At 38.9% G+C, this 15,300-nt stretch overlaps 1 protein-coding gene across 1 annotated transcript in view; it reads right to left on the bottom strand.

Moving 5' to 3' along the window:
* Positions 1-15,300, bottom strand: part of LOC126162835 (structural maintenance of chromosomes protein 4-like) — a 320,394-nt gene that overhangs the window by 168,318 nt on the left and 136,776 nt on the right. The window contains exon 6 of the mRNA XM_049919596.1: positions 273-413. Coding sequence (XP_049775553.1) covers positions 273-413 — 141 coding nt within the window. The remainder of the gene's footprint in view (positions 1-272; positions 414-15,300) is intronic.

Here is a 15,300-nt window from a genome sequence, read left to right as displayed (position 1 = left end):
ACTTCAAGCGTGCAAGTAAACACAAGAACCACACCTTACTTATGTATTTGCTTACTTTTGGTATAATAGGGCAAAGAGTTTTTGGAACCTCTTATCCTGCTGGCAGGACAGTGGTTTGGAGTGCTATTTTCTTAATACTACTTGATCAAGTCCCATACATGTTATGTCACTGAACTTCTCTTATAGCTGCCTCACCATGTATACACTGAAATTATCAAACAAAAGAGATGCACTTTAAGCTCCAGTATCAGACTATACCTTCCAGAACTTACCTTTGCAAATCACTGACTACATTTGTGATTTCATTTTTTTTGTTTAGAAGTTCTTCGTGCCTTTTTGTATGGCTTTCTAAATCTGCCTGAAGTAGACAAATTTCATTCTGAACATTTTCAAACTGTTGTTTGGCAAGGTACCTACAAATAAAATTTTTGTCACACACTCGTAACATCAAGAATAATCACAAGAAGCAAGAGTTTAATTTTAAATGTTCAATACATAATTTAAAATAAAATGAATAAAAATTGATTCATTTTTGTCAATAAAGCCAGCCGATCTGTTCGCATATGAACACCAAATGTCCAACGTGTCTACCAGAAATATTGGCTGAACTACTCACAGCCATGTAACCCAACATATGAACAGTGGTTGTAAAAATATTCTAACCAACAGGGATCAGAGACGCGTGTTGTGCCGTAACATTGAGAATTAGTTTCCAACCCAACACAAACTGATGCTGTCAGTGAATGCAGGTCCATTGCAACCAGTTTATTAGCAAACATTGTATTGGAACTCCAAGTGCTGGACATTTGTGTTTGGACACCTCACAAATGACCATGGTTCACAGAATCACATAAAGCTACATATTTTCAATAGCCAAAACAGCATAGAAGCTGGACAAGAGCCAACTGGAGGCATGTGCTGGGGTCCAAGAATTTTCAATTTTGGGTCTTTTTAAATGATGGAAGATGTCAAGTCTATCAATGGCACAATGATGTATTTATACTGCAATGAGTGGAGCTGTAGTTAAGGACATACCGTAGTTTTTTTCATATCATGATTTGGACCCATTCATTCAGGTTACTGTGAACTTGAACCACGATGTTTGCTTCGACATTCTTGAAGGCTAAGAGTTGACTTTTCTTCTAAATCTTCATAATCAGTATGCTGTGGACATTTACATCTTCCTACATGACAACAACCATTTTCACAGGGCAGCATACATGTATTTCTGGTTTGACTAACACTCAAGCGTGCTATCATTCCTCAACTGGCCTCCTAAATCATCTGGTCTTAATCCCACAGAAAATGTGTGAGAGTATTTGGAGCAGTGGGTGTACCATAGCAATCAACATCCCTGCAATTTGGTAACTCTACAGCATGGTTTCCCTAACTTTTGCTTGTTGCGCCCCTCTACTGCCGAAAATGGAAACTTTGTGCACCCCTTCACAGTAATTAATACTGTATTACCTACAGCAAGCACATGAAAATACAACTGATTAGCTCTTGTCTTTGGGGGGGGGGGTGGGGGATTAATAGGGAAAGCATTAAGGAGTGGGCGAGGAGAGGGGGCCGTGAAAGGGGAAATGCAAGTATATTAATTTCTCTTTCGGCACTGCCAACATAAATGTGGTACATGTCCCTCATACCAATCAGCCACTACACTGTAAATACTGTATGGAAGTAACATGGATTTGTAAAGACTCATTATTAGGGCCCCAATTTCAATGCACTATCATATCTTAAAAATGTGCATTCATGAACTGCCACAGGACCAAAATTGCACAATGAAGCAAAAAACATTAAAAATACACAGTATAAAATTTCAATTTCAGTTTTATATTTATTTTTACTTCACTTTCACACACGCTTTTATCTAAAATGTTGGCCAACTGGCACCAGTTCGGTTCCCTAGGAACTGCACATACCTGTGGGTTGGCAGCATCGATGTGGAGCTAAGTCAACATCCCCCTCTCGCGAACACGGTGGCTAAACAACATTCCCTCTGCATCACATACACCTTTGAGGTCTATGTGTACAATAACCACAACAACAATGTCCATTCTTAAAAATTATTTCCTCAGTTCATTTTGAGACAACATCTCATCTTGCAATACTGGTAAATGCGATGAGTACACTTTACAGTCCTACGCAAAATTATACTGATGTTTACGCGTTCAATGGATTACGAGCAGCAGAGTATTTGTTACAGCACAAAAATTTGAAGTCAATGTTTTATCTCAAGGGCACATAGGTGGAGCAGAGTGAGAGAATACCATTGCCGCTGCGATGAGGGGTTGGAGCTGCCAACTGACGAGTTCGTGCGTAACATACTAAAAGGCTGCAATGGTATACAATGGATTACGAGCAGCAGAGTATTTGTTACAGCACAAAAATTTGAAGTCAATGTTTTATCTCAAGGGCACATAGGTGGAGCAGAGTGAGAGAATACCATTGCCGCTGCGATGAGGGGTTGGAGCTGCCAACTGACGAGTTCGTGCGTAACATACTAAAAGGCTGCAATGGTATACACATAGACATTCATCTTCAAATGCATTACTCATGTATATCGAGGAAAATGAAACTGTTTTAAAGATGATGTAGCACTAAGCAATTAGTACAGAAAAATGACATTTCAAAAACATATTAAGCATTTTAGATTGGGTTAAATAATTTTGTATGAATACAATTCTTACCATTAGTAATTAATTGCCCATTTCATTATTATTTAAATTGCAGTGCCACACAATACATAATGACACAGCACCACTTCCTTCACATCTTTAGTGCCATAACGGTATGATTTTGATGATAACGACAATGAGAAAAAGAGGTTTATTGATACGAAATGTTCCAACTTGTTCTGACATGCCACTGAAAGAACAACTAAAAATATGCGTACTGTATTTTCCTTGCCCACTGTCCTTTGTGGGCAAAAAGGAAACACTTTTGTTTTATCGACTAACATCTTCACACAGGATGGGAAAAATGGCTTAGGCCTATGCGTTGTATTTTACAAACGATTCTATGAAAAAATCCCTCCAAAGATTGACAAAATTTTTCCGTTATAAAATAATAATTAGTTCAACCAAATTACCATAAATTTTATATAAACTTCAATTTGGTCACAATGCGCATGAGAAAAGAAAGAACCTATTATGCTTATCCAAGTTATTGCAATATCTCCAATGAAGGCTCGAAAATTATTCATATCCCTTATCAATTTCTAAATGTTGTTGTTGTTGTGGTCTTCAGTCCTGAGACTGGTTTGAAGCAGCTCTCCTTGCTACTCTATCCTGTGCAAGTTTCTTCACCTCCCAGTACCTACTGCAGCCTACATCCTTCTGGATCTGTTTAGTGTATTCATCTCTTGGTCTCCCTCTACAATTTTTACCCTCCACGCTGCCCTCCAATACTAAATTGGTGATCCCTTGATGCCTCAGGACATGTCCTACCAACTGATCCCTTCTTCTAGTCAAGTTGTGCCACAAACTTGTCTTCTCCTCAATCCTATTCAATACTTCCTTATTAGTTATGTGATCTACCCATCTAATGTTCACCATTCTTCTGTAGCACCACATTTCAAAAGCTTCTATTCTCTTCTTGTCCAAACTATTTATCGTCCATGTTTCACTTCCATACATGGCTACACTCCATACAAATACTTTCAGAAATGACTTCCTGACACTTCAATCTATACTCGATGTTAACAAATTTCTCTTCTTCAGAAACGCTTTCCTTGCCATTGCCAGTCTACATTTTATATCCTCTCTACTTCGACCATCATCAGTTATTTTGCTCCCCAAATAGCAAAACTCCTTTACTACTTTAAGTGTCTCATTTCCTAATCTGATTCCCTCAGCATCACCCAACTTAATTCCCTCAGCATCACCCAACTTAATTCAACTACATTCCATTATTCTCGTTTTGCTTTGGTTGATGTTCATCTTATATCCTCCTTTCAAGACACTATCCATTCTGTTCAATTGCTCTTCCAAGTGCTTTGCTGTCTCTGACAGAATTACAATGTCATCGGCAAACCTCAAAGTTTTTATTTCTTCTCCATGGATTTTAATACCTACTCCGAATTTTTCTTTTGTTTCCTTCACTGCTTGCTCAATATACAGATTGAATAACATCGGGGATAGGCTACAGCCCTGTCTCACTCCCTTCCCAACCACTGCTTCTCTTTCTTGCCCCTCGATTCTTATAACTGCTATCTGGTTTCTGTACAAATTGTAAATAGCCTTTCGCTCCCTGTATTTTACCCCTGCCACCTTTAGAATTTGAGAGTATTCCAGTCAACATTGTCAAAAGCTTTCTCTAAGTCTACAAATGCTAGAAACATAGGTTTGCCCTTCCTTAATCTAGCTTCTAAGATGAGACGTAGGGTCAGTATTGCCTCATGTGTTCCAACATTTCTACGGAATCCAAACTGATCTTCCCCGAGGAGGGCTTCTACTAGTTTTTCCATTCGTCTGTAAAGAATTCGTGTTAGTATTTTGCAGCTGTGACTTATTAAACTGATAGTTCGGTAATTTTCACATCTGTCAACACCTGCTTTCTTTGGGATTGGAATTATTATATTCTTCTTGAAGTCTGAGGGTATTTCGCCTGTTTCATACATCTTGCACACCAGATGGTAGAGTTTTGTCAGGACTGGCTCTCCCAAGGCCGTTAGTAGTTCCAATGGAATGTTGTCTACTCCGGGGGCCTTGTTTCAACTCAGGTCTTTCAGTGCTCTGTTAAACTCTTCACGCAGTATCGTATCTCCCATTTCATCTTCCTCTACATCCTCTTTCATTTCCATAATATTGTCCTCAAGTACATCCCCCTTACCTTCTATATACTCCTTCCACCTTTCTGCTTTCCCTTCTTTGCTTAGAACTGGGTTTCCATCTGAGCTCTTGATGTTCATGCAAGTTGTTCTCTTTTCTCCAAAGGTCTCTTTAATTTTCCTGTAGGCAGTATCTATCTTACCCCTAGTGAGATAAGCCTCTACATCCTTACATTTGTCCTCTAGCCACCCCCGCTTAGCCATTTTGCACTTCCTGTCAATCTCATTTTTGAGACGTTTGTATTCCTTTTTGCCTGCTTCATTTACTGTATTTTTATATTTTCTCCTTTCATCAATTAAATTCAATATTTCTTCTGTTACCCAAGGATTTCTACTAGCCCTCGTCTTTCTACCTACTTGATCCTCTGCTGCCTCCACTACTTCATCCCTCAAAGCTACCCATTCTTCTTCTATTGTATTTCTTTCCCCCATTCCTGTCAATTGTTCCCTTATGCTCTCCCTGAAATTCTGTACAACCTCTGGTTCTTTCAGCTTATCCAGGTCCCATCTCCTTAAATTCCCACCTTTTTGCAGTTTCTTCAGTTTAAATCTACAGTTCATAACCAATAGATTGTGGTCAGAGTCCACATCTGCCCCTGGAAATGTCTTACAATTTAAAACCTGGTTCCTAAACCCCTGTCTTACCATTATATAATCTATCTGAAACCTGTCAGTATCTCCAGGCTTCTTCCATGTACACAGCCTTCTTTTATGATTCTTCAACCAAGCTATGATTAAGTTGTGCTCTGTGCAAAATTCTACCAGGCGGCTTCATCTTTCATTTCTTAGCCCCAATCCATATTCACCTACTATGTTTCCTTCTCTCCCTTTTCCTACTACCGAATTCCAGTCACCCACGACTATTAAATTTTCATCACCCTTCACTATCTGAATAATTTCTTTTATTTCATCATACATTTCTTCAATTTCTTCGTCATCTGCAGAGCTAGTTGGCATATAAACTTGTACTATTGTAGTAGGCGTGGGCTTCGTATATATCTTGGCCACAATAATGCGTTCACTATGCTGTTTGTAGTAGCTGACCCGCATTCCTATTTTACTATTCATTATTAAACCTACTCCTGCATTACCCCTATTTTATTTTGTGTTTATAACCCTGTAGCCACTGACCAGAAGTCTTGTTCCTCCTGCCACCGAACTTCACTAATTCCCACTATATCTAACTTTAACCTATCCATTTCCCTTTTTAAATTTTCTAACCTACCTGCCCGATTAAGGGATCTGACATTCCACACTCCGATCCGTAGAACGCCAGTTTTCTTTCTCCTGATAACGACATCCTCTTGAGTAGTCCCCACCTGGAGATACGAATGGGGGACTATTTTACCTCCGGAATATTTTACCCAAGAGGACGCCATCATCATTTATCCATACAGTAAAGCTGCATGCTCTCGGAAAAAATTACAGCCTTAGTTTCCCCTTGCTTTCAGCTGTTCGCAGTACCAGCACAGCAAGGTTGTTTTGGTTAATGTTACAAGGCCAGATCAGTGAATGATCCAGACTGTTGCCCTTCCAACTACTGAAAAGGCTGCTGCCCCTCTTCAGGAACCACATGTTTGTCTGGCCTCTCAACAGATACCCCTCCGTTGTGGTTGCACCTATGATACGGCTATCTGTATCGCTGAGGCACGCAAGCCTCCCCACCAACGGCAAGGTCCATGGTTCATGGGGGAATTTCTAAATACAAGACATTAAATAAAAAATGCTTCAACATATGCATTTATGCCCTAAAATGGTCAATACATATATTTGCATGGAAATTTGGGCTCTACTCATTACAGAGAAGGCCAGTTTCAAATGCTTATTTGCAGCGAATACTGTGAAAATAGTGAAGTCTGTTGGAATACATCGCAATGGAAAATATATATATTGGTGAGGCTCTGAGCAGTTTGAAACAGAAAACAGTTTCCACAAAAAGCTTCAAATGGGAGCGGTATTGGATGCCCAAACTACGGCCTGTCACAACTATTCATGTGGCTAAGGGTAAAAAAAAAAGTTCATAAACATTATTGTAGATATATACAATTTGCACACATACTTTGTAACAAAAAATGAATGCATCAAAGTTATGGATGAACTTGCATATTTTTGGAAAGATTTACAATTCTTGGTTGAATAGAGGAAAGTGCACAATGTAAATCTCTAGCAATACTGAGTTGGCTTCTGTATTTCACTTTCATTGCTACACCTGCTGGAAACATTCTTTTGCACAAATAAGTGCTTGAATATTTAGTACAGTTGCAGTGCTTGCTTTGCTATGCTGGGATAAACTTTCAGATACTTTACCCAAAATAATGACTTATCCATCTTCTCAAAGTCATATTTGGCTGCAGAATCATCTTTAATTTCCAAAGCTTGTTCTTTCAGTGTTTCCGACAGCACATCTACGTCCATGTGAAAAGGATCTATTCCCAATCTGTAAATGTTACCATCACATGAGCTACGGAAGTAGCATTTGAATTCACCAGTTAGATGCTGCAAATGATTTGATATTTTATTCATAATATCAGTTTGCTTAAAGGCTTCCCTAAAGTGTGTTTTTTCCAGGATTCCAAATAATTTGGAAAAGCAGGAATAACTGCAGGCCACAATTTTGTGTTTCCAAAGTTGCAGCTTACCAGTGTATGCTGTGAGGGCATCTTGATGATAAATTATGTTCCAATCTTTGCCTCTCAATTTCAAGCTCAGCAAGTTCAATGAATCAAAAAATATCTGACAGATAAGCCAAAACAAGTCGAACACTTGGCTTTTGGAGTTTCACACACAATTCAGTTTGGTTTTGAATTTCCAAAACCTGAATCACTTCATCTCTACGTACAGTAATCTAGGTAAAATATTTCCTTCTAGGAACCGGCGTACGTCTGTATGAAACAGCAATATTTTATGTTCTGTTTCCAAATCTTCACAGACGTGAATATTTAATGCACTCTTTTTAAGATGATTCACAATTTAGATGCATAAGTTGAGTACATTGAGATCGTTTGGAAATGTTTTCACCGCCAAGGCTTTATGTTGTATAACACAATGAATGGAAACAACACTGGATTTTTTTTCTCTGGCAATCTGCATGAATTCTGAGCGAGAACCAAGCATTGCTGGGCACTGTCTGTGCATACACCAATCAGCTTCTGCCACAATAGTTCATATTTGCAAAAGATTTCGGATACCGTTGTCATTACATGAATTGCTTTTGAAGTAATTGTTAGCTCTGTGGAAAATAGCATCTTGTTTTTAATTGTTTCATTTTGTATGTATCAAACAAAAACTTAACAGTTGACTACAGTTTGCCACACCTCTCTCACCTAACTGTATTGCGAAAAATTCTGGTTCTTTCACGGCCTGCACTAGCTGGTTTGTTATGTCTTTGGTCATATCATCAATCCAACGTCCCACAGTTTTGTCAGAAAGCCGTATTTGTGAAAGTTTTTGTTTACTTTCTGGTCCAAGAACAATTTCAGCTGCTTTCAACAAACAGGGTTTGACAAGTGTTTCTCTGATAATATTGGCTTTTCTTAGCCTCTCAGATGAGTGGTAGTAACAAATAGGAACCTAGGATCACTTTTTCAGAAGACTGACCAATGGATTCAGTACTATCCAACTTCATACATTTCGAAGCAAAAAAACTCCATCTGCTTACCTTGTAAAGTGCTATGTTAAGTCCACAAATGGCCTTCAAGACAACAAGGTCTCATGGCATCAATACTCAATACCTCATAACAAATAACCTATTGCAGCTGGTCGACATCATTGTTTTGCACAGCAATAAAACTGTATTTAATGTAAGTATCACTGTATTTTTGTTTCTTCAACAAACTCATGATTAACTAAAGAAAAAAACAGCTTTACAAGTCAACTGTTCACTTTCACATTAATAGTATAAACGACTAAATTGCTTGTTTGATCAATGCTGACTGAACAACACAGTCCAACTAAGACTTGAGCGTAAACACTGCTTAGAAACAAAGACGCTACTGGCAACAATTGCTATATCGTCGAAGCTGTGGGAAATCCTATACAGAAGACAGTTGGTACGAAGTGTTCCCAATCAAGCCGACATGTTATGATTGCCCAAATTTTCGAATTTCTACTGTGCTCGAACACTATGAATTCCAGTAGTCAGATTGGCTATGGTCAATTACTGTGCTTATATTAAGACTGATTAGCTAAGATGAAAACAATAGTCAGAGTACACAGGAAATACTGGGTACCCAGCAGACATTTCATTATAAGTACTAACACATTTGTCTTGATTAAATACCTACTTTTTAATAACATAATGCATTTGGAGCGATTGCCCCAGCTGCACCCCCTTTTATACATCTGCATGGCCATACTTGGGGAGGGCAACCCCAGTTTGAAAACCAATGCTCTACAGGACGTAGTCATCAGTGTGTGGCTTCAGCTATATATGGAATGCCTGAAGATACTTGTGGACCCTCTTCCTCGAGAAACTGAGGTCATTGTCGAGGCAAGAAGTTGTGTTACACAGTATTAGTGTGATGACACTGAGGGAGGGGAGTTTGACTAACTATTTGTCCACTGAGCTTAGTTACAGATGGTCACTAAAATATGTGCACATATACCTACAGTATTAATGCACAATAAGAACTTTGAGTTATAAACATTTTTTTATGAAAAATGATAGTTCAACTTACGATCCTTTATTATTGCATTATAACTGTCAAGTATGAATGGATTGTTCTTTCCACTCATTACTTTAGTTGGTAGTACTATTTATTCTCTCAGAAATTTTATGCTTCTTTGTTTTAGTTCAATATATTGATTATAGTGTATTTAAAAAAATAACTATTTTCATGAAAAAAATGGAAAGTCATGATAGAATAACATCAGTATTATGAAAAGGATAGATTGATACACACTACATAAAGGAGGTTTTGAGTTGCAGATAGGCACAATCACAAGACTACTAAACATTTAAGCTTTCAGCAAAAAGACCTTCAGGAACAATCACAAGACTACTAAACATTTAAGCTTTCAGCAAAAAGGCCTTCTTCAGGAATAGAAAACACACACACACACATTCACACAAGCACAACTCACACAGACATGGCCACTGTCTCTGACTGCCATCCAAACAGGTCTTGAAGGCCCAATTGTACCAACTGCCAGCCATGTCATCCTCAGCAAACAGGCATCACAAATGCTGATATGGAGGGGCTATGGTCAGCACACCACTCTCCCATACCTTGTCAGTTCTTGTGACCAGAACTGCTACATCTCAATCAAGTAGTTCCTTAATTGGCCTCACAAGGATTGAATGCACTCTGCTTGCAAGCAGTGCTCGGCAGACCCAGACAGTCACCTATCCAAGTGCTAGCCAACACTGACAGAGCTTAACTTCGGTGATTTGATGGGAACCGGTGTTACCACTGCAGCAAGGCCATTGGCAATATTATATAATTGGTTAGATAAAAAAATCTGCTCATCAAGTAGTGACAGGAGAAAATACATAGAAACAATATGGAAATGCGCAAGCTTTCAGAGCCAATGACTCCTTCTTCTGGCAGAACTGTTGAATGGAAAGGAAGAGGGATGAAGGGAAAAGACTGGTGTGGCTTAGGAAATGGGGAGAGTTATGGAAAAGTCACCCAGAGCCCCAGATCATGGGAGACTTTACCGGACAGGATGAGAAGTCTGCCCTAACAAGGGGTTCTGGGTGACTTTTCCATAACTCTCCCCATTTCCTAAGCCTCACTGATCTTTTTCCTTTGCCCCTCTAGCTTTCCCTTCAACCCTTCTGCCCGAAAAAGGAAACACTGGCTCTAAAAGCTTGTGGATTTCCATATCCTTTAGAAATGCTTTCTCCTGCTGCTGCTCGGTGAGTAGACTTTTTTCTCTATCCAATTATATTTAAGTTTCAAACATTGATTTCATAATATTTTTATTTCATGAAAACCCTTAGGCAAATCCCAAAACCTTTCCCCAGAACTTATCTCTCACCTTAACCCAACTATTTTGTGCACTCCCATCTTCGTAAAAGCCACAAACCAAACAACCAATGATGCCCCATTGTTGCCATTTACTGTGCCCCCACTGAGAGAATCTCTGCTCTTGTAGACCAACACCTTCAACCTATTAATCACAACCTACCCTCCTACATAAAAGATATGATGGCCTTGTTGCTATTCGACACTATCTTTCCCAATGCCTGATAGATTTGAAACATACAATCAGCTTCCTGGTCACCACAACCAACTACATCCTCACCCACAATTACTTCTCATTTTAAGGCATCACATACAAACAAATCCATGGTATGGCAATGGGCACCTGTATGGCATCATCTTTTGCCAACCTATTTATGAGTCATCTAGAGGAATCCTTCCTAAGCAAACAGAATCCCAAATCCCTCACCTCATTCAAATGCACTTAAGACATCTTTGTGGTCTGGATTGAGGATGAGGACACCCTAACCAATTTCCTCCAAAATCTCAACACCATCTCCTCCATTTGTTTCACTTGGTCTTGCTCAACCCAACAAATCACCCTCCTTGATGTTGAGCTCTACCGGCTTCAATCGTACCTAAGTCAATACCAAACCTACCAACCACCAGCAATACCTCCACTTTGACAGCTGCCACCCATTCCATATCACCCTTCCACACAGCCTAGTCATGAGTGGCCGTCACATCCGTAGTGACAAGCAGTCCTTATCCAAATACACTATGGGGTTCACTGAGGCCTTCACAGTTCACAATTACCCACCCAACCTTGTACAGAGACAGATCTCCTGTGAATTGTTTCTCCAGTCACCTACCATCTCCCATACACAAAGGAGCACTCCCCTTGTTACTCAGTACAACTCAGGACTGGAGCATCTGAATCACATTCTCCATCAAGATTTCGACTACCTCTTGCCATGTCCAAAAATGAGGAATATCCCACTCACTATCCTTCCTATCCTTCCCACAGTGGTATCCCACCATCCACCGAACCTGAACAATATCCTCATCCACCCCTGCACATCCCCTGCTACCAACCCATTGCCTCATATCCCTGTAATAGACCTAGAAGCAAGACCTGTTCCATATATCCTCCCATGAACACCTAATACAGTCAGGTCACACACATCACCTACCCCATCAAAGGAAGGGCTACCTGTGAACCAGTCATGTGATCTACAAGTTAAGCTATATCCACTGTAAGGCATTCTATGTGGGCACGACTACCGACAAGCTGTCTATCTGCACGAATGGCCATTGGAAGACTGAGGCCAACAAACCAAGAAACAGCTGGAGCACCCAGTTGCTGAACACACTGCCCAACACAACGTTCTTCATTTTAATGACTGCTTCACAAACTGTGACATCTGGATCTTTTCTATCAACACCAGCTTCCCTGAATTGTGCAGTATATCCTATGTTCTTGTAGTGTTCCTGGCCTCAACCTTTGTTAGTTATTGTCCTACACCCATCTATCCTCTTTCCTGTTTCAACTCCAGTATTACACAGCCTTCTATTCCACCAATGCACCCACAGTCTTTTTACTTCTCTCCTTTTCCATTTGACCCTCTACCTCTCCCTTCAATCTCATGACTTTCACCTAGCTGCCCTACCCTCTCTCCACTTCATCCCTGTATGCTCCCACTAGCAGCACTATACAGTCCCCCATGTGTGTGTGTGCGTGTGTGTGTGTGTGTGTGTGTGTGTGTGTGTGTCTAATTTGGAAGAAGGACTTTTGGCAAAAAGTTTACTTGTCAACGATCTTTTTGTTCTGTCTATCTGCAATTCAACATCTCTGCTACATGATGAGCAGCAATCTATCATTTTTATAATCTAGACCTAATTAAAATTAAGAACAGTTTTCAACATGCTTAGAGACATTATAGAGATCTATATCTTACGTTAATTTGAAATTTTCTACATAATTTTTGTGGAAGCTACAAGGCTTTAAGGTAATTTTTTATTGCCGCAGAGAGTGATGCACTGTGGCAGCTGCCAGTAGACAGTAGTTGATGTGACAAAGCTGCCACTTTAGACCTTATATGCTAAGTTCCAGCTAGTTTAAATCAACTATAATTTGTTAGTGGCATCTATCTGTATACAGAATAAAAATTATTATAATGTTTACAGATAACTCTTTGCGGCTCACAACTGGGCTCAAATATTCTCAGCTGAAACCATTTCATTGATGACAATGGTGCTCTCATCAAACCCACGTCCATCGTGCCCCAAGCAGCTGCTTGCGTCACTTCGGCCTTAAACAAGCCTCAATTGCGACCAACTATTTTAGAGCCAAGCCAAAGACTGAGATAACACTGAAACATGCAATCACTGCTGTGATACAACTTCTTCATGGTAAATTCAATTACAATTAACTTTCATCATACACAGCACAGTTATGTAACAATTTCTTTGGCACAACATATTTAATGTTCACTCCTAAAATTAATACCCTCATAATATTTTATGAGATTTCCTTTTTATTAAGATAAAAGCTGTTTTCTTCTGTCTCTTGTTATGTTTAACACAATAATTTTTATACTTTAATATGGCTGTAACACTTGTCTACACATTTTCATTAGTTCTTTATAATTATGTAATGTATGCAAGCTTCTTTTCTTCAAAAATTCATGGTGTTAATAAGCAGAGTGTTGTTTTACAAATCACTGGAGAGTGAAGTACCTAGTACCAATAGTTTTTTGTTTTTGTCAACTTTTACATTTACGAAAAGGAATTAAAAAATAAAGCAAAACCTTACTAACAGCAGCAAAAAAAGTTAATTATCTATTTAAATGCATAACGAAATTCCAAAGACAAATTTTAGATCTAGAAATAAGCATGTATCAATTGCTTCAAATAGTCTTTTGAATCAGATACTGAACTAAACTCTAGCACAGGCACTTATATTTTAGAGGTCAAATGACCCTGTTGTATTAATTTTAGACCATCTACATCACTGCAAAGTGTTTTGTGTGCTCTGTTACGAGTGTGACTAATATTACACCTAGTGAGCCAGAAAAAACAACACCTTATTTTATTCTCCTATTGTGGAAACAAATGTATCTCTGCTAACAAAACACAGTGTCTTGCACTCACTTTGCAAAACACAGTTTATTTATTGGTAGGTACACACAGAAATTTTTCCACCAGAGGTAAGATTTTGAAATTGCCAGTTTCAATATCACTGATTCAACGTGTTTGAAAATGTGTTGGCCCCAAGATCTAAATTTGAAAAGAAGTAGAAGGAATTGTAAGTGTCTCAAACGATTTATAGTTATCTACTCAGTATATTTACGGTAGATTCCTCAGATACCTAAACACTGACTACATTACACTAATATCTGCAAACGACAAAGAGGAGAAATTGAGGAATTATTGACATGGAAGCAATAGTGATAGGAGACTTAAATGCATAGGTGAGAAATGAAAGACTAGGGAAGGAAGAGATGATCAGTCCATACAGATATGCGAAAAGAAATGAGGAAGGAGTTAAATTAGCTGATTTTTGTAAAAGAAATTGTTTGATTGTGGGCAACATGTGATTCTGGAAGAAAAACAGCCAAAACACAACATTATAAGGTTTGGGAGAGAAAAGGACAATGACTGTTATTGACTAATTTCTGGTGGAACAGTAAAATTGTAGACAGTTAATGGATGTACCTGCTTTTGCTGGATAACATCAACTAGTGGTGGCAACGATGAGGATGTATAAAATGCAAGGCAGAAACAGAGAAAAAAATAAAAATGTGGAAATTAAAATATAGGAAGGTAAAAGAAAAGTGAAGGGAATTATTTAAGCTCAGAATCCCAAGCACTGAATGTTTAAGTGTAGAAGAGGAATGGGGTAAGTTGAAAGAGGCATTTTGTAAGCACTGCAGAGAACATGTGCGGCAGATTGTCTGGAAGAGAGAAGGAAAAGGAGAGATAACGGCAGAACAAGCAGGTGAAAGTAGCAGTAAAAGAAAAGAAGAAAACATGCAAGAATGGAACAGACAAAGAGCAAAGAAGCAAAAGGAAATTCCACAAAAGCAAAACGAAATGTTAGAAAGTGGTAGCAGAAGAAAAGACGAAAAGTTGGTAAGAATTCACATGAGAGTTGGAAAAGGATTTTAATGATGGTGAAAGGATGCCTAAGCAGAGAGGATAAAGAAAAGCTGGGAAGAGTGCTTTGCCAAACTACTAAATGTGAACAACAGTAATGAAAAGGGAACAGAAGTAACACAGGACTCCTTGACGAAGAGAAAAATATTAGCATTGCAAGCGGAACTAGCAGTTACAAGAATGAAAACAGGAAAGGCAGCTAGAATTGATTAAGTAAGTGTTGACAAGATAAAGGCAGCTGGACCTACTGGGCTACAATGGTTATGTAGATTGATACGATGCATGTGCACCCAGAAATGCATGCCTGAAGAATAGGGAAAAGAAATAATAATTCCATTGTTCAAGAAAGGAGGCAAATATGTACACAATAACTATTGAGCG

The sequence above is a fragment of the Schistocerca cancellata genome, chromosome 2, assembly GCF_023864275.1.
Source record: "Schistocerca cancellata isolate TAMUIC-IGC-003103 chromosome 2, iqSchCanc2.1, whole genome shotgun sequence".
NCBI classification, from domain to species: Eukaryota; Metazoa; Arthropoda; class Insecta; order Orthoptera; family Acrididae; genus Schistocerca; species Schistocerca cancellata.
The sequence above is the reverse complement of the archived record's forward strand: the minus strand, read 5'-3'. Positions and strand labels throughout refer to the sequence as shown.